This window comes from Xenopus laevis, chromosome 4L (assembly GCF_017654675.1).
Source record: "Xenopus laevis strain J_2021 chromosome 4L, Xenopus_laevis_v10.1, whole genome shotgun sequence".
In the NCBI taxonomy this organism is placed as follows: domain Eukaryota; kingdom Metazoa; phylum Chordata; class Amphibia; order Anura; family Pipidae; genus Xenopus; species Xenopus laevis.
Genome location: NC_054377.1, coordinates 107,192,512 through 107,213,395, shown reverse-complemented (window position 1 = coordinate 107,213,395; position 20,884 = coordinate 107,192,512). Strand labels below are relative to the sequence as shown.

At 37.8% G+C, this 20,884-nt stretch overlaps 1 protein-coding gene across 5 annotated transcripts in view; it reads right to left on the bottom strand.

Annotated features, from left to right (window-relative positions):
• LOC108714430 (netrin-G1) overlaps nt 1–20,884 on the bottom strand; it is a 152,970-nt gene that overhangs the window by 114,755 nt on the left and 17,331 nt on the right. For all 5 annotated transcript variants that reach the window (XM_041590580.1, XM_018258648.2, XM_041590581.1 and 2 more), the window contains exon 2: nt 19,612–20,366. In XM_041590580.1, coding sequence (XP_041446514.1) covers nt 19,612–19,842 — 231 coding nt within the window. In that variant the 5' untranslated portion in view covers nt 19,843–20,366. The remainder of the gene's footprint in view (nt 1–19,611; nt 20,367–20,884) is intronic.

Below are 20,884 nucleotides of genomic sequence, written 5' to 3'. Positions count from 1 at the left end.
AGCACTGGGGACTGAAGCATGTGCAGAGGAGGGGTTGCGTGCAGTAACATTTTGCCGCTAAGACCATATGACGAGGAAGGGGGCGTGTGAGCACCTGGCGCGGAACTATGTGACCTTGGGGCGCATCGCCATGGAATCCGGACCTGCATACAGTGGTGCTCAGCAAAGTTTTCAGCAATTTTCATTGGCCTCAGTCATTGCTGCATTGTGGGAAATACTGCCAAATTGACAACTTTTTTCCACTTTACAGTTCAGCTTCATTAGTGAAAAATGCCCATGTCTCTTGTAAATTGAAACTCATTTTTGCATAGGGGTTACAAAAAAATCTGATGACCAACCGGATCGCCCAGCCTAATGTGAGCTCATTAGGGAAAGCAGACCTTTACATGTATAGCCAGCTTTAGAATGTGTTAATAAAGAAAAACTATACTTATAACACAGTGGGGCTCATTTATAAACCCTGGGTGAATTTGCACCCAGGCAGTAACCCATAGCAACCAAAGTGAGTGTTTTTTTTCAGCCAGCTGCAGGTTGAGCAATGAAAGCAGACCTCTGATTGGTTGAAATGGGTTACTGCCCAGGTGCAAATTTGCCCAGTGTTTATAAATGAGCCCCAGTGGCTATTTAGTAAACTGTGTGGCCTTTTATTTTTTTCAACGCTAGTGTTGGCCATTAAACTATGGTTCCTTTATGCCTTCCTCCAATTGCACCAAAAATATATCATGCCTTTCTATCTGCACACAATAACAACCCAGACAGGAAGGCAAATTTCCACATATCCAAATCGAATTTTAAAAAAAACTCAAGCATCTCGTAAGTGTATTTATTTACAAAATAACTGGCAACTTGAAAACTTGATGGTTTAAAAACATTAACAAAGCAACTTGAACACAGTGAAATCGCCCACTAACCCTCATTTTGAATGATTCTGCCATCTTAACTTGCTAAATTGCTCTTGACTCTCAGATTAAATTTTTTTTTGAGTTTTCAAGTGTTCTTTGGGTTTCATAAATCTTGATTATTACAATTCTAGAAACTCAAATTTGAATTCACAATTTTTCCACAAAAACTATTTGAATATTCGAATTTTGGAAACTCAAATTTGAATATACCATTTTTGCCAGAAAAAAAAGCTCCTATTTTCTATGCTAGGCTTTTTAGGCTAAATACACCTGACATAATTATTAAGTGCCCAGTCTAATGCATACAGAGCAGTGGCCTACTGCTCTGTACATGTTTGCTTGAACATTGTTGTCCCTTTATTTTCTGGGATGGCCAATGACACAATACATGTTCCTAAGAAGTCAAATAAATAGGTCTGGTATTGTACAAAACTCCTGTATGTTTAATAACTAAAACTTTACTTTGTAATATAGTGAGTTGCATTCACAATATAATGGGCTCCTGATAATGATGTTATTTTTAACAGTGTTAAATTAATTAGTTAATTAATTATACATGGATTTCTTCTCTTGCAGGACAATATGAACAAATAAATTCACACGACTGAATTATGTCAATGTTGCATCACTTGTGTAGGGGATAAGGCAATAAATATATGATTTTTGGCATGTTTGTTCAGTAAATGCTTGGACACCCCTCTACAATGGATTCTGTTTGTGTTGTTGTTCAGGCAGGTTTCAAAATGTAGGTCTTTTCTGGGTAAACAAAATGTATGATAATGCGGTTATTTATTATCAATCTGACATTAACCATAGAGCAGTTGTGCTTACTGTTCCAAGTGATATCTTGGTACATAAACTACTGACAAACTATACAGACAAACTATACACATGTATTTAATTCATTTTTCTTACTTCACAGATCACTAGTCTGTCCCATTCCTAATTTCTATTTCAACTAAATCCACCGTGCGGTACAACGAGTAATACATATGCCAAGAATAGATAAAAGCTAATTAATGCAAAATTATCTACTGTAATTCTGCCTCTGCTGGGAGAATGTGCCAGGCACAGAAGACTACCTAATTTAGTTTTTATTGGCTGCAAAAATATAGCTGCACTCAAGGGTTTAAATTTCCCTTAGCTCAGCATCATATCTCTATAACCACAAACAGCATTCTGCTCTTTCAGTGTCTCAGCTGCTTTAATGAAAGCTGTAGATCAGGGCAAAGCTACCTTTATGATAAACTGCCAGTGATGCCAGGGAAAGATGCCAGGGGAAAATACCAGGATCATCCTCCCCCCCCCCAAAAGTTAAGTTAACTATTCTCCATATTGAGAGCCCCGCAGCAGCAGGGTCGGATGAGGGGCTGCATGATCCAACTCAGTATCACTAGTGGGTATAGATCAGAGACATTGAAAGGGGGGCTTAAAGGAAAACTATACTCCCAAATGAACACTTAATCAACATATTGTTTACATCATATTAAGTGGCATATAAAAGAATCTTACCAAACTGTAATATACATTTAATTAAATCTTGCCCTTTTCCATCTCTTGCCTTGAGCCACCATTTTGTGATGGTCTGTGTGCTGCCTCAGAGATCACCTGACCAGAAATACTACAACTCTAACTGTAACAGGAAGAAGTGTGGAAACAAAAGACAGAACTCTCTCTGTTAATTGGCTCATGTGACCTAACAAGTATGGTTTATTTGGTATGTTTGTGTGCACAGAGAATCGTACAATCCCAGGGGGAGGCCCTTATTTTTTAAAATGGCAATTTTCTATTTATGATTACCCAATGGCACATACTAATAGAAAAGTATATTATTATGAAAATGGTTTATTTACATGAAGCAGGGTTTTACATATGAGCTGTTTTATGCAATATCTTTTTATAGAGACCCACATTGTTTGGGGGGTATAGTTTTCCTTTAATGAAGGGGGGAGGAGTGAGCATATAGGTTAGACGTATGGAGGGTTGGATAGCCACCATTTTGAGTGGACAGCACAAAAAAGGTACCCACTTTCCCCTAGTTTGGGGTGGTTTTATTATTTTAATTTGTTGTTTTGCTAATTGTCACGCATGTGTCCTTGGAGTGTTAGGGTTACACTAGTTTGGAGTTAGATAGTAAGATGTATAGGGAGAATGCAGGAAAATTTGTGGAGCTGGGGGGAGGCTGTATGGTAGTTGTCAATTTATTCTGGTATGCCAGATCAGGTCGAGTGGATAGTTTAACCCCTAAGGTGGGTATGGTTGCCACCTTTTCTGGAAAAAACTACCGGCCTTCCTATATATTTATCTTTTTTACCCTATTAATAACATTGGAATCAGCCATCATTTTTAGCTGCCAGGCCAGGTGACAACCCTAAAGGTGGGTGACCATGGGTGGAGATGGTGTGCTAAAAGGTGCACTATAAAGGATGCTCTGGATTGGTGGCAGGTATCCTCTGAGCTTGGGATTTTGAGGCTGGAGGACATCATGGTTCAGTGAGGCTGTGAAAGGGCAGACTGACAAGGGGCTCAGGAGACAGTCTTGTGTACAGTAATTTGTTTGTACCTATTATTACATTGATGTTATTTACGGTTTATTTATGTTTAAAAAATGTATTGATGTTTTTGCACTGTTGTAATTGTAATAAAGCTGTGGCCATTATCATTCCAAAAATCATCACACAGTTTTTTGGTTAGTCAGGTGAGTGAATGTAGGTAGATGCATGGGTCAAGACATAAAAAAATAAATAAACCAAAACTGGAACAACTAAGAAAATGATAAAAAAGGGAAGTTTCACAATAAATTAATGGCTTGTCTTTTCTCTCATGATACTGAGTAAAGTTGAAAAGGAATTATTTGGTAAAGCTGAACAAGTATGGTATAATTTGGTTGTGAGGGGGCTCATCTCTTTCAATGGAATTCCTTTACTTCAGCAAAATAATTAATGAATCAGAACTTCCCATATTCATATTTTACATTTAATGGACATTAACAGGAAATTAATGTAAATGTGAACTAAGAAATAAGTAATTTTTGACACCATGTGGGTGTATCCTGAAACACTTAGAGGGCCATTTATTAAAGGCATACCTCCCAACTGTCCCTTTTTTGGAGGGACAGTCCCTCTTTTGACAGCTCAACCCGCATTCCCTCATTTGTACTGGAAAGTCCCTCTTTTCTCTGCACTGAACAGCCAGAAAAAGAAACAAAGTTTCTCACTTAATTGGCTTTTAGCAGAGAGCCCAGAACAGCTAACAGGTGCAAATAAGATACTTTGTAACAATTTTGAGACACAAAAACACAGTTTAGATAAGGAGAAATATTTTCAAACTTTCATAACCTGCCAAATTTTGTAAAACAAACATGGTAATTAGGGGGTGTGGCCACATAAAGGGGTGTAGTCAAAAAATTGCTGCGTTACGTGCAGAAATTTTTTTTTCGTCCCTCTTTTTACTTCCAAAATGTTGGGAGGTATGTTAAAGGACAAATTTCAGTGGTATTTAGGGGGTGTGGAGTGTAAGGCATGCTTGTGTTAGTAGTTATGGGGAAATTGGGGGGGTGGTGAAGTTTTACCAAAAGCATTAGATATGTTGTGAAGGTAAAAAAAAAATGTCAAAAAACCCAAAAAGTTTTGGCAAATGTGGATGTTAAAATTTGCCCCTTGCAGTTGTTCTGAAGAAAACCTAGAAATAATTCTATCTGTAACTTTGATGTTGCCTTTGTCCTGTAATTGTTATGTCATCCAAATCTCTACAACTGTTATTTTACAGTTTAGGTGTTGAAAGACAGAAATACATTTTCTGCACGGATACATCATGACAATATAATGGCTTTCCTGAAGTATAACATTCGGTGCTGTTATTGAAACTAGTACCATTTCCCTGATATGTCTGATATGTTAGGTTTGACCTTTTAAACAATATTCTTCATATTACAAAATGGACTGATTTTAAGCGGAGTGGCTATAAAAAAATATATATCCTATTATTTAATTGGCTACATAGTTCACAAATGATGTTACCAAATTGTACAATTGTACATCACTCAAGATATTTGTACCCATAAGTAAAAGAAGGGGAGGGAGAATGAAAATGGACTCCCTTTAGCTTTATTTCTCCACGGCAAGGAAAAATACATTTTCAAGTTTGGACTAAGTACATAAGCTTCCACTAATATGATATCATAGGCATGCATTTCTACTGGTAATACAAGAACATAACTAATGGCTGGCTTGTGGCAATTCTCTTAACTAAAGCAGGGAAATTGCATCTCCCAACTGGCCAATAGATAACACAGCCAGCATTCACATTCACAGCCAATACCTTCAGTTTCCCATCCTATCCTCTATCTATTCAAAAGATGCATGATTCTAGGACAACTCAAGAGGCTAATTGCCTAATTTAAAATTAGTTGCAGAATCCAAGATTTTTATTAGCCTCCCTGAGCTAATGAATTCTTGGTGATATCATTAATTCACATAACCAACATATATACATATGTATATCTCTATAAAATGACATGCCCATGTGTGGCCAGTCTACAATAATTGTTTAAATGGGTAGTTTGCTTGAAATAAAAAACTTTATTATGATGTAGACTTTAGTAAAGAAATTTTGAAATTGGAGTTCATTTTTATGCAGACTTGAAATATCTAAATATCTGCAACTGTCAGGCTTTAACTCAAACTACAGTATCTATAAGCTATCTTCTTGCTAGGGCTTAATTATCCTTGTACACTTGATAAAATCAGGAAAGGAAGGCTAATAATATAAAACAGTTCAAAATGAAAACACAAATCTCCTTCATTAATTGAATGGATTAGTAAGCAGTGGTAATAATGTACTTGTGGTTCTTGCAATACAGGTATAGGAACTGTAATCCTGAATGCTCTGGACCTGGACTTTTCTGGATAACGGATCTTTCCATAATTCATACCTTAAGGTTTAGTTATATCTTAGTTTGGGTTAAGTACAAGGAAATTGTTTTTAAAAATGTAGATTATTTGGATTAAAAGGAGTCAATAGGAGACAGCCTTTCTGTAATTCTTAGCTTTCTTGATAATGGGTTTCTGGATAATGGATTCCATACTTGTACAAGTACAGAACATTAAGGAAACCTTAGAAACCATGAGATCTTCTGAAAAGGTCAGAGGAGTATGGAGCTAAGATGGAACTAGCCTACTATAACCAGAAAGGCAGCCCTTTATCCCACATCATGAGACTATTTGGCCTTGTAACTTGGTCCCTGACATCTCACATGATGATAACTCCAAAAGGTTTAATTCAGGCTTAAAGAAATCAATACCCGAAATGTGAATGGGGGCCCAGGTTGAAGGGCATTTGTCATGCAATCTGGGTGTGAATATTCTTTACAAAGGGGAAGCCTCAAACCAGAAAATCTAAATTCCTGTGCTGTAGAATGTGATGAATGGAACAAGTAACCCTCCTAAGCAACTAAACTTTGGGAGGATATCACAAAAGCATTTTCATCATCTACAATTTGCTGACACTGCCAATCATTTTAATGGCAGCTAAATATACTAGCATATAAATCAAATATTTATCACACATTATTTATCACATTGGAGATCGCATCTCTCTAACCAATGCGAAGGCTGCTAATATAATGCAAAATGACAACGTGTCAGAACAGGCAGAGAATGTATCTCCTGCTCTCACCGAACAGTGTCATTACTGGTAATTGAATATCCAGCTGTCTCTGCTGTCAGACCCAGATTAGTTTATATCTGAGAGAGATACATTGCAGATTAGTTACATTACGTCCATTCTCCAGGGGTCGAACAAACGCATTAGGGCTTCTCAGTTTGCACAAACACAAAACAAACATCATGGTATCTTTGCTAAAATATAAATATATTAGAGCCCTGTGTTTTTTACAAACCCAAGCAGAAAACTGTGTTTCAGAGATTCCCCTGCCAGAAACAAAGGGTTGGATAGAGAGACATTTGCAGGTGGTATAGGAGTTCTCATAAAATACATCAGAACTCCATCCAGGGATAAGTTTGTACACAGGAATAAACTGCAGCTAATTAAAAATATTTGATCACTTTCATCTTTCATAGAAGGTGTAAGAAGAAAGGTTATTGGTACAGTGTATTTTTCATATGAATTATCCTGGGCTCTTTGGATAAACATTTTAGCATAATTAGGACGGGTTTAGCAATGTCCTAGAACATAACTCTGTTTTGCAAACTGGGGTATACAGGGCATTCTCCCCACTGATTCTAGTCATGTCATGTTATGCATATACATACCCCCAACCCAACTATTCACTTTTTAGGTAAGCCCTAATTAAGTCTGATTAAGCAGGCACAATTAATGTGAATTGTAGTTCTATATAGATGATACCTTGGGTTCCAGAAATGCATACAAACACATTAGCCTTCAACCCAGCGGTTTCCAAACTGAGCGTGGGCATTAGAGCAGAGATAGTGTTGGCTCAGTCTGCATGGTTGTTAGAGAGAATGGCTAAAGGTATATTAGCGTGAAAGTTGGTTTGAAAACTTTTGCTCTATTAGATAGTGATGGAACTAAAGCTGCAGGATGGATACACTGATATTGTCCTATATCTGTAAAGTTATTATAAGTTAAGGCTGGCCAAAGGTTGGACCTCCAAGGGAAGCTTGACCTGAAGAACAAGCATCAATGACTGATTTAACCTATTCCAGAAAAACAAACACATCTTAATTTAGCACTGCATATGAAAAGTTGGTCCAAATGGCTGTATAGCACACTTGAAAAACTCTAGCTTTAAACCCACTAATACATTTAGTTTTAATAACAATTATCTATTGTAGAGGGAATTTTGCATGCTCTGGGGCATCATAGTAACCCACCTTAACAGTAACGCAACTGGTGGCCCTGAGGGGGTGCAGGCCCTGGCCTAATCACACCCCCTGCTCCCCCGGTAGATACCCCACTGCACCCTAAATGGCATAGGAGTAGACTTTAAGTGCAGTCCAACAGTTGCAGGTAGAGCATACCTACCATATTGGCGAACATGGATGGGAAAAAATTGTCTAAGGGTAGGCCACACAAGGAGATTCGGGGAGATTTTGTCGCATGGCGACTAATCGCTTCGTCTTCTGAGCGACTATCTTCCCGAACTGCCTCAGCGTTTTTCCCCATAGGCTACAATGAAAAGTCGCCTGTGCTAATACACACACGGCAATGCGTTTTCTATAGTCGCCCGAAGTTGCCTCACTGAGGCTTGACTGTGGGGAGGCAGTCGCTGGTGTGTAATATAAACATTACCATTGCATCAGATTTAAATAACATTAGCAATTAAACACAGGATTTAGTTTTCCCTTCTAATGTTATACCACACATAGGTTGCCCCAGATGCCACCCCTGCAGCTGTGGTGGGCATGTAAAGAGAAACCCTTATTGACTAGCCACAAATAGCAAGGACCAAAAACAATTATCCGCCAGCGCCCAGCAGCTGTGACAAAACACTTCTAATAGTATTACAGATAACATCATTTTTACATATGGAAAAAAGTCCCTTTATATAACAAAATACAGTATACTATAATAAGTGCAATGGGCAGGGGGTGGGATGACCGGTCTCTATGGGAGACCAGACACATTGCCAAGCTTGCACATCCATCTAGTTGCCTGTGATGTCGCAAGAGGAGGAGCGTAAGACATTCCCTGTTATACCAGCCCACTTTTAGTGCCCTTAACCAATCCTTCCCCCCGACATAGCCAGTCCCAGAGTTCCCTCTGCTCTTACAGTACTGAGCACCCTTCATTAGCCACTTTGGTGCGATACATTGTACATATAAAATGTTATATTAATACCTGCAGTCAGGTTAAACCAAACAAATGCTAGACACAAGACTAAGCACCCAGAGAAGCAGCATTTTACCAAACAGTAATTTTTGTGCGGATTCCCTGTTACTGCTCTTCAGACAGTGAACAGATGTTACTGAGATAAAGTGAGCAGAGTTATGAGCTCTATTACAGCAATAGTCTCTAACCAAGCGTATCCACAATGTGTCAGTAGGCACCAGCAGCCTGGCCCAGTTACATGTGAACACTATACATATTCAACCTGCTCACCAACTCTGCTGGCAATGTAGTAACCCATTACTGGCAGGTTTAAATTTAATGTAAAACAGGTACGGGATCCATTATCCAGAAACCTGTTATCCAGAAAGCTCTGAATTACGGGAAGGCCATTTCCCGTAGACTCCATTTTAGAGGAGAATTCAACTCTAAACTTAAAAAACCCTTTCCCCCCTACCCTACATAGACCCCCTCTATTCAAATTTTTATAAACAATTTTCCTTTGCTCTGTAGTAATATAACAATACCTTGTACATGAATCCAACTAACATATAATTAATATTTATTGGAGACAAAACAAGCCTATTTAAACAAGACTATTAATGTTTAAAATATTGTTTAGTAGACTAAGGTTTTTGATACAGAAAGTTCCCTTATATGGAAAACCTGAGCATTCTGGATACGTGTCCCTTACCTGTATATACATCTTAAATCATATGTGACACTAAAATGCAAATAAAAAGTGTCCTTAAAGAGACTATTTCAATATACTTTAACTTTTAAAAAATAAAACATTACCCCCATGTTCTTGTGTGTGATTTGAGTATATAAAGTACGCAATACCTATGCAAGATACTTTTGAAAGTTTTAGTTACAGACGGACATACAGTAGTAGCTATGTAACATCAATGATGATAATGATCCATAGCAAAAGCAAAGCTTGCTCAGATACTTTATGAAGAGGTCATTACAATAATCAGAACAGAATATGTAAGATGTTGGGACAGAGGTTATAGTAGCAAGAAGTTATATTGTAAACTCTGGTATCCCTTATGAGCAGCTTTCTAAAGAGTTTGACAAGCTTCTGAATTTTGGGAACTACAAGAAACATGACTTTCAGAGCTAGAAAAGGAAATGCTATGTGCTGTACATTATTTAGTTATTTTATTCTATTATGGAAGTGCTATCCCAATTATAGGGCTGTGCCCATGGGGGGGGGGGTCTTGGAGCAGTGGCAGGGAAGCTCAGCCCTAAGGCCAGTTAGGATGAAATTTTGAGAGAATACCCATTTGATTTCCTAGACAAACCTCAGTCCATCTTGAAAGCCAATTAGGGTGACATTGAAGGCACAATTTTTTTAGGATTTTTTAGGATAGTGAAAATAAATGGTACAGCATTTTTAACTGATCATATTTAGATTTTTTTTTTTATTTCAGTACAGTATGAGAGCCTGTATCTGGAAACCCGCTATCCAGAAATCTCCAAATTACGAAAAGGCTATCTCCCATAGACTCAATTTTATCCAAATAATCCAAATGTTAAAACGTATTTCCTTTTTCTCTGTAACAATAAAACAGTACCTTGCACTTGATCCAAACTAAGATATAATTAATCCTTTTTGAAAGCAAAAACAGCCTATTGGGTTTGTTTAATATTTATGGTTTTATAGTAGATTTAAGGTATGACGATCCAAATTATGGAAAGATCCAAAGCATTCTGGATAACAAGTCCCATACCTGTATAATGCAATTCAAAATGTTCAATTTCTTAATTGTCTCCCTTTTAATGAGGCCATACCAATTCATTGAAGCACTGTCAGTGTCAAAATGTCTACTAATCCATGTGGCAGACTTACTCAGTAAGAAACATGACATCTTAATGTGGATTTCCAACAGCACAGTTACAAAATAATCTCCTGTCTGTCAGACTTTCAAACCTGAACATCATGACCCACATTAGTACAGAAAGATCAGTTAGAGAGTTATCAGTTTATTACTTTATCTCCATACTTCTCTTTGATTTCCCTCAATGTGGAGATTCAGAACTCATATTCCTTAATAAAGGGAGAACATAGACAAGTGAAGTATGTGCTCCATGTTTACCACTTAAAGGGCATGTAAAGTCTAAAATAGAATAAGGCTAAAAATGCTGTATTTGGTATACTAAATATAAACATGAACTTACTGCACCACAAGCCTAATCAAACAAATAATTTATGCTTTCAAAGTTGGCTACAGGGGGTCACCATCTTGTAACTTTGTTAAACATCTTTTTTCAAGACCAAGACTGTGCACATGCTCAGTGTGGTCTGGGCTGCTTAAGGATCGTCACAAACAAAGCTGCTTGAGTTCTGCATGGCTGGGAAGTAAGGCGGGGCTCCCCCTGCTGTTCATAAGTATGATTGTTTCCCTGCTCAGCCGTTCTGACAATTCCTATCCACATATATAACAAAACACTGAAGCCAGAGGGATACTTATATGACAAAGTATCCACCCTATACTTCAAAGCAAACCAGTTCAGTGTCAAATCCCAGCAATGTATCAAGTGTTTAAAACATAATATTTAATCTACTAATTAAAAGGTTGCAAAGCGCTCCAAACCACACACCCACTGCTGTTGAAAACTCCCAGCAGTGCTGGACAACTGTCCATAAAAAACAATTAATTAAAAACTGCAAATGGTGGACCAGTGAGGTAAGTATACGTTTAAATGCGAAGCCTAGTTAAGGTCAAATGTGCGTAAATCTAGAGGGTAGCAACAGGGTCGGATGGACATAGAGGAATACAAGTTATCACATTTCATGAACTGCAAAACATCAGGAGTAGTCTATATCATGAGGTGTCCTTGCCCAAAGCTATATGTTGGAAAAACTTGTCGGGAATTAAGGAGGAGAATTCTAGAACATATAGGCGATGTTAGAAACAAACGAAATACTTCAGTAGCTGTCCATATTAACGAGATACATGAGGGTAATGCTAACACCATGAAATTCTTTGCAGTTGAACATTTTCAACATACCACGAGAATTGGGGACATTGATAAAAAACTTATACATACTTTCCCTAATGTGGATACTCTACACTCACTTCTTGGGCATCTTTTTTAATAGGGATGGCTCAACGTGGGGGACTGCCTCTCGACTACTTTCTTTGTAATGACAGCGTTTTGCTGGGACTATTTATAGATTAAAAGATCCATCATGAGCCCCCCCCTCTGTTTGGTTTTTATCGATTCATTTATATTATTTTGGTCCTCTCTTTCTTTTCCTTTCTTCTTTTTTGTTTATACATAATTCCCCTGTAAGAGAATTTCGCTGTTTATGGCACATAAAGTCATCGCATGCACAATAAGTAAAATTGAAGCAAGAACTGGCAGACACATCATTAGCTCTGCCCTCTTGTGCCGCGTCTTTACAAGTGTCCGGAAGCTCGCGGTCTGTCAAATATTCCTTTCGCCACGTCACAGACCCGTAAGTAGGCGGTATGCGAAATCTCGCGATACGCGAGTAAATGAGTAACGACTCTCTATTTAAACTTTTGGACGAGGAGCGCTCGCCACTAATGCCCCTGAAGAAGCCGAGTTAATCGGCGAAACGCGTTGGGCGGCATTGGTGGACGGTGAGAAGTCTAGCTTCCACCCTGTCCCTACGTAGTTAGGTAGCATTGGCACTCTGGGGCAGAAGACGGAAGGGTGGGAGCGGGTGTTGCTACCCTCTAGATTTACGCACATTTGACCTTAACTAGGCTTCGCATTAAAACGTATACTTACCTCACTGGTCCACCATTTGCAGTTTTTAATTAATTGTTTTTTATGGACAGTTGTCCAGCACTGCTGGGAGTTTTCAACAGCAGTGGGTGTGTGGTTTGGAGCGCTTTGCAACCTTTTAATTAGTAGATTAAATGTTACGTTTTAAACACTTGATACATTGCTGGGATTTGACACTGAACTGGTTTGCTTTGAAGTATAGGGTGGATACTTTGTCATATAAGTATCCCTCTGGCTTCAGTGTTTTGTTATATAAGTTTATGCCTTTTGAATGTCCATAAATGTAACTTATTGCTCATTGGCTCCTTACTTTTCTGTGTTAATTCCTATCCACAGCAGTAAATGAATCGAGAATTTCACTGCATACAGTCAGGTTTCACATAAAAACGGTACACATTTTTTAATTAAAGTATATTGGAGATAGGTTTCTTTTTCATTAAAGGGCCTTTACATGCCCTTTAAAAAGTTATTGATGTGCTGTCTGTGGTTATTCTTATACAGATTGCTCTGCACAGTGAAGCTGGATGCAAGGAGCACGATGCACACTGTTCAGTGTAGTGATGTTTGTAAACTGTAAAGAATGATGCAGACCAAGAATGATTCACTTCAATATTGAAAATTATTCCACTCTTTGTCATACTTATGCTAAGGGCAGAGACAGACGCGAAGATTTGGGGAGATTTGGATTTGGGGAGACTAATCGCCTCTTCTTCAGGCGACTTATCTCACCCCGAAAACTTTGGTGCCAGCTAGAATCTAAATCTTCGACGGGATGGCAATTGGAGCGATTCATTTTCAAAGTTGCCCGAAGTTTCCTCGTGACGCAACTTCATGCGACTTCGGAAAATGGGGCGATCTGAGTGGCATCCCGTCGGCGATTTAGATTCTAGCTGTCTGGAAGGCTTTTCAGGGAGATTAGTCGCACAAAGAAAAGTTGTTTAGTTGCCGGGCGACTAAATCTCCCCGAATCTTCACATCTGTCTCTGCCCTAAAGGGAACATTAGGATACAAACCAATGTATTAAACATTTCTTACCTCTGCACTCTTGTACACGGTGTCAAGAGAAATTTCTTACAGTAGAATCAAGTGGAAACACTTTTTATCAAATCATTTATGTATTTAAATTTCACTTTACCTCTGAAAACTAGCATGACACTGCCTTAACACCATGGGGTAGATTTATCAAGGGTCGAATAGAAAATTCAAATTCGAATTTTTTAGTTTTTTTATGGCCAGAACTGTCAAATTCGACTAGGGAATTGTTAAAATTTGATGAGTTTTTTTAAAAAAAAATGTAATTCAATTTTCGAGATTTATCATACGATGGCCCTTTAAGAACTCAAAATTCATCTATTCGCCACCTACAGGTAAAATCTGCTGAACTGCTGTTTTAGTCTATGGAATGTCCTGACATTCAAGTTTTTTCTCAAAATTTTAAAAATTGGAATCTTTAGTTTATAAAACTAAAGAAAAAAATCTAATTTGCAAGCTGTATTTTATATTGGATTTAAGACTTTCTAACTGGTTGATCTTCACTTCTGTAATTTGAGTCCATTGTAAATAAATACCGTACATGCAACCAATCAACAATGGTAAGAGTCCAATGCAGTTCCATTTGTGCTCCCATATTTATTGAGCACTGCAAAGGGTCATAGATATTGTCAATGTTCATTTCCCTTCGATAAAAGGATATGTCTTTATTGTTGTTTTCCTTTTTGGCTAGGGTTTAACATTAATTCAGTATACAGTACCTGTATTAAATATGTTAATAAGGTGGGAAATGATTTTAACAAGAAAGGTGAGAATTTTCATGGTGCCATTTCTTTTACTGCAGCAAAAATGCTAAATATTATATTTATCCATGTGCTAAGAATAAATTGAATTTTTGGCAGTGAATATATTTAAACTAACACATTTGCTATTGTTCATCTTACACAGCACGCTACAGGAGAGGCCCAAGCTTTAAGTTCAATGGAAGGTGTGATAATGGATCTGTTAAAATGGAGTGGCACAGTGAGACATGGTAAGATATCTGCACCAAATGTCTAGTGAAAATGTGCTCCTTCTGTGGCTTATGGCACCTCTATATGGTGTATGTTTTGGATCACACAACTTACACAAGCAAACCATGTAAATGTACTTTTGATGGTTTATATTGTTTCAGAAGGCAGCACTCCAGTGTCCTGCAACGGGAACCTTCAAAAAAAGCGGGTACCATGCGGAATGAGGGTAGGATTTTCAGGTGTGGGTATTGATGCGGGTCTGTGGGTTGCGGGTCTGCGGGTTGCTGGTCAGATTGCTGGTCTCATCTAAATTTGTTTTCTTATGTTATATTGTATATATTTTACTCCTTTTAAAATTTTACAAAACTTGTTTCTGTCCCTGCCCACTTTTGATGATGTTACTTCCAGTTTGCAGCAACATCACTTCCTGTTTGATGGTGGTCGGTGGTTTGTGGGACGCATTTCGGATAAGGTTGTTGTGGGTCCGGGTTGGGTAGCAGATTAAAGTGGGTAAATATGCAGTTTGCGGTTGGGGTCGCGGGCTACAGGTTTTGGGTTTGGGTCTGGTCCAGGTCTTAGAAATTTGTTCCGCGCAGGACTCTACTTCATGAGATAAAAATGATCAAAATGTAAATGTAAGGTTCAGTTGGGTGAAAATGCACAACGAGGTATTGAGAGGTATCTCTATGTATGTCCAAGCACTGTGTGCAACAGTTAATGCTAAATAATTTTATCTGTGATGAATTTTCTGCAAAGAAACAACTGAACAGTAGTTGCCACAATATAACCACTCCCAACCAATACATGTCACACAGAGCACTTGGCTAAAGTAAATGATAACACCACATGGAACAATTGATCAGTAAAAATAACTCTGATGTTACCTGGCAACTCCCTGCATATGGGATATCTGTTTCCTTACATTGTATATAGAACACGCCATTCTCTCTTCTGCCCTCTGAAATAAAGCTTGGCTACTCTATATCCACTAATGGAACTGAACGGCAGAGGACAGGTATAAGTAATGAATGGAGACATATAAAAGTACAACACCAGCTTCCCAGCTTAAACATACATGATTTCTATTTCTATTTTGTCTCACTTGCTTCAAATACAGTATCTGATTTTAAAAGAAGCAGAACTGCTCCATACTAATGGCGACATCACTAAAGTACTTGTCTCCCTATTTATAACCCATTGCAATAGTGAATTTGTTAAAATGCGCCAATTTTTATTCTTCAACTATTTATAAAATCCGGCTTTGATGGAACTGTAATTTCCAACTCACTTTTAATGCATTTCTATTTCATCTATTTTCTCATTTCATCCTTTTTAAAACAAATTTTGGCAGACTTTCCCATGAGAATATTGATTAGCATTTTTCAAACTTGGCACAAACCTTTATTTCCAATGGAACTGCAAGAGGCTAAAATGAACAACCTTTTGATGACTGAATGCAATGTTGACAGATTTTTCCACCAAAATTTAATTCTAACACAAAAGGGGCTATTTTCAAAGGTTGAGTTGTGTTTTCCACAAAAATTGGAGTTTTCAAGGGTATTTTTTTTTAGTCAAAAATTGAATTTTCGGGTAAAAAAACTTTTTTGAGTTTTTTTTAAAAAACTCAATTTTTTCGAGATTTTTTTTCCCGTTAAGCTGGAAATAGCTTAAATCTACAGCATCTAAAACCTGTCGAGATCATGTAGAAGTCAATGGCAGTGGTCACTTGAACCTTGGATGTTAATAACCTTCGTGATGTTCACGTTTTTTAGGGAGTTTCGCCCAAAATCTTGATCCATTCGAGTTTTTTTCCACCAATTCGAGTATTCGAGTTTTTCACCCCGACTACACTGATTCAAGTTTTTTACATTCAAGTTTTTTTCTTAAATAGAAACCTTCGAGCTGTGAGTTATTCGAGGTCTAGACTCTAAGATTCGACCTGTGATAAATAACTCCCAAAATGTTGTTTGTTCAGATAATTAACTAAACTTCTAATTAATGAGCTTCTTCTAATTTCCAACATGCAGCTTTCCTCAGATTGCTGCTAGGGGGTATTTGGTTGTTGGTTGGACAGTCAGTAAGTCAGTCATTTTCAAAGTGTTTCATACTGTACTTGATTAATGAATCATACCTAATGTTATATGGTCTGGTCCTTCTATATGTGTGCATATTCTTTAGATTTGCTATTGCGGACATTACAGTTTTTACATTGACCACTGAGGTGGAACGTAAAAGAAGAGATGCCAGTGAGGGGACAAGGGCCCAGACAAATGGTAGGCAACAGAAGAGGTACTTTCCAGGAGCCCCCAATTGTTGCACCCAATGTACATGTTTCTCGGCCTACCCATATTTCTGGCCCTGGTCTGTCTGACCGAAAGCAGATCTTGTGCAAGCCCAGATTAATTCTGGTTGGATGTTTCTCATTATACCATATACCTGCAGAACAGAATGCCATTTACCAAAGTTATTTTCTAGCCAATGTGCTTCTTTGAGGCTTGGACACAGGGCACCTGCCCTAAAAATGAAAAGTTTAGCTGCAGTATTTACTTGATGGCAAGGCTCATTAGCATTTTGGATATAACAGACAAAGAGAAAGTAATCAAATAAACACAAGTGTTTTGACGGTCTCCATGGAGAATTAAATACATTAAGGGAACGAGAAGCAATCAAGCTGCATGCAAGAGAGTTGGCTCGATAAATGCCCATTTTACCCATACTGAAAAGAGGAAAGAAACGGATAAAAATATCTCACAAAGAACAGACAGATGATAAAAGCTGAGCTATTCTTCCAAAGAAGTTTTCCAACTAGAATATGCTGAAGTCCTTGATGGAGTCACTATAATACATGGAAAGGCTCAAAAAATCCCTAAGAAAATACACGATTCTGCTAATGTTTTAACTTTTTTGTGCCAATTATTAACCCTATGAAATGCGTTTTCCAATAATCTGAACATGGAACATAGATCTATAAAAGTGTTTTTAAGTTACAGATCCAGTTCTCAGGAAATATTATTCATTTAAACCCCATAAAATTATCTCAACCAAACCATGAGATTAAAAAGTATTTTAACACAAAGGGGCAGATTAAGGTTTTGGGCAGTTTCTACAGTTTGGTGATTTCTAAATGGGACCACACTGTATATGCTTATAAATAGAGTGCTTTTTCATAATTAAAAACCTGCTGTTTATGAATTATGGTAATCTCTAGAACTTTCTTCCCTTGTACACTTCTTGTCTAAAAGCCTAGCATTAGCAATTATTATTTTGCAAAAAAGTGCTGGAAAATCATACCTTATGTCACATTTGTACCAGCCATTTTTCAACAGCAATGAGAGAAAGCTCTTGACTAACCCATATACATATAACTATAGATAATAATGAATAATATACCACCTGCTAAAATTGATAAATATATTACAAGTCACCTTGGAGTTATGTGACCTCTATAACAGCACTCGGCCTGCGGGCCCTGTGCCTTTACATGGTTACATTACTCCTCCATAGTGTTAGAGCTATAGAGTTGACAATTTAAGGTTCATGTGTTTTAAGAGTAGATGGCAACTGTGATGTAAATTGTGGAAAAGCAACCAGCTCTTAAAAGGAACCTGTCACCCAGACATAAAAAACGTTATAATAACATTTCTTTTCAAATTATACATGAATCAAAATTAAAACATCCATACCTGTTATAAACGTGTTTAAAAGTCTCAGCTGTCAATCATATATTGCCTGCCTCTCCTCTAAGCCTTAGGCATAGAGGCGGGGCAGGCAATAACTTTCACTTTCCATTCTACACTTCCTAGATGTCACTGCTCTCCTCACTTTCCCCTCTTATATTCCTACTCTTCACCATCTAATTGTGAAGCCAGTGCATAGACATGGGCATCAGATGCCCCATTCTGGCATATAAACAAAATTTTGGGAAGATGCAAATCTTGCATTAATAACAGTGTCCACAAAATGGCACCTGCATGCTTGATGTGATTGTGAATGTCAAGACTAAAATAAACAAGATTATTTATATAGTGTAAGTGAAGTTTATTTTGTTTGCCTAACATCATATAATAAGATTTGGAATTATTTATTAGGGTAACAGGTCCCCTTTAAGTGGTTCAGAGAAAGAAAGATGTGAATTTCTCAATTGGACAGTTATAAAGGCTAGTGTTACAAACCTGCACATATGACAAAGCTTTGATATGGGTGCATGTAAGTGACATTGTAGTGTACAGTATATCAAGTAGTGGCGTGTGGTGTTAGGCTCATTGTTGCATTTAATTTGCTTCTATTATTGCACCATGTTGCCCCAAGTACAAGAGGCATATTTACTAAAGGGCAAAAATTACAAATTGGAGTATTTTCTTGAAAAAGGTTCAGGTTGAAAAACTAACACTATAAAGAGAGCTATGACTTTTGCATCTCTTTATCTACATCTACTCTAGGCTACAATCCCACATACATCATTTCTATAGCAATTGTGTGGGGAAAATTCGTTAGAGACCATTTACAGAAAATTTATGCCAGCAAAATTTAGGCACAATATGCTTGCAACCGTGTATTTACACTTTGAAGCAAATAGGAGCTGTTGGAACTTAGGTGGAGTTAGGTGAGCAGAAAATCCACCCTTTAGTTAATATGTGTCTATTCAATGCACATAACTTTTTTTTTAATTCTTTCCTCTATTCCAGGGATCCCCAACCTTTAGAACCCGTGAGCCACATACAGAAGTAAAAGGAGTTGGGGAGCAACACATGCATGAAAAATGTTCCTGGGGTGCCAAATAAGGGTTGTGATTGGCCATTTAGTAACCCCTGTGTATATAAGCACCTGCTTTGAGGCCACTGGGAGCAACATCCAAGGGGTTGGAGAGCAACATGTTGCTCGCGAGCTACTGGTTGGGGATCACTGCTCTATTCTATAGTTACCTGTATATCATTTAGATGTAAGCAGTCTTACCCCTATTTCCATATTGTCACTTATAAAAAGAAAATACATAATTAACTCATAATCTGCCTGACTATAGGAGGTTTATTTATTGTCCGTGGCACATGGGCAAAAAAGGTATGTATTGGCATTGGCTGAGCATTTATCTTGACAGATATCAGTGTCTCTGCATACTAAATGTTGTCTCTTACCATGGCACAGAAAGTTTCTGGAGGGTCCCCGCAGGTGCTGTCTGGAGGATCCAGCTTTACCTTCATATATTGTGTCATTTCAATAGATTCTGGCTGACAGGCCATATATTCCCAAACTATCCCCTCATCAGACTTGGTTAGTGTCTTGCATACGTCGTAGTGTCCATGCTGCATTGCTATGGAGATAGTCACCCAAAGGGTTTGGAGATACAGCACCATAAAAAGGTACATTGTGAGATGTTTCTGGATGGCAATAAATAAACAACTGGGTGACTGCAAAGACAAAACTTTTACAGCCTATATTTGATCTGGATTATGTCTCCACTAAGGTTAAGTTCAGAAAGCTGACAAAAACTCAACATTATCATTTTTTACAGGACCATCATGTGCAGACACTTTAGCATGTGGCATAAGTAAAATAATGTACATAGAAACTCTTCAGTGATGGATTTTACACAAGGCCTTCAGCTGAAGCACTAGATGACATAACTTGGATGAGAGGGATTTTCATGAAGCTCTGATGTTTAATTAAATGGATCGGGTCTGTCCAGGTGCATCTTGTCACGTTAGACCTGAATAGCGTGTATGTACAATGCTTTCAAATAATAAGACTGGAAGTGTCACAAACGGAAGGTTAGTGTTGTACAGAGCTAAAACGAAGCAAATCCTTTGTTCAGAGGTTGTGGCTGAAGAAAGAGAGGTGCTGTTTTGTACTTGCTGCCAATCAGTTTTCTTTTACCTTTTGGCTTCTGTACCTTTAAAAAGAGAGTAGAAAGAAGAAAAAAGGAGATGTTAGCGTTTATTGTGTGAAAAATCTATTTTACTCTTTACATTTGATGGATCTTATCAATAAGAAGCGCAGATAATCATCTGTTAAAAAAGTATTCTTTGCTTCTACACTGATTGTAAAAAAAGCTATACAAGAGTCTCTTACATGCCACACATATGGAAAAGCTGCTGTAAGGTAAAAGCGAATGTCAGTGCCCTAATAGGGATCGTTTACCCAGCTCCCCTTTTTATATAGAAGGTCCTGGATACACACTTGTCCAATGCCCACAATGCCAAATGCTTATAATGAACTGATACCAATGATGGTATAAGATAATTCTCTTTGCTGCACATATAGAAAGCTTTCTCATATCAGAATCATTTGTCTGTTGCCCAGTTGCCTTCCATTTGTCTTACATGTACAGGGGCGAAACATGCTGTATCTGCCCCCCTGTTCAATTTCTATAGATGAAATGTAGAGAAAAATCAAAACAGTTAACCAATT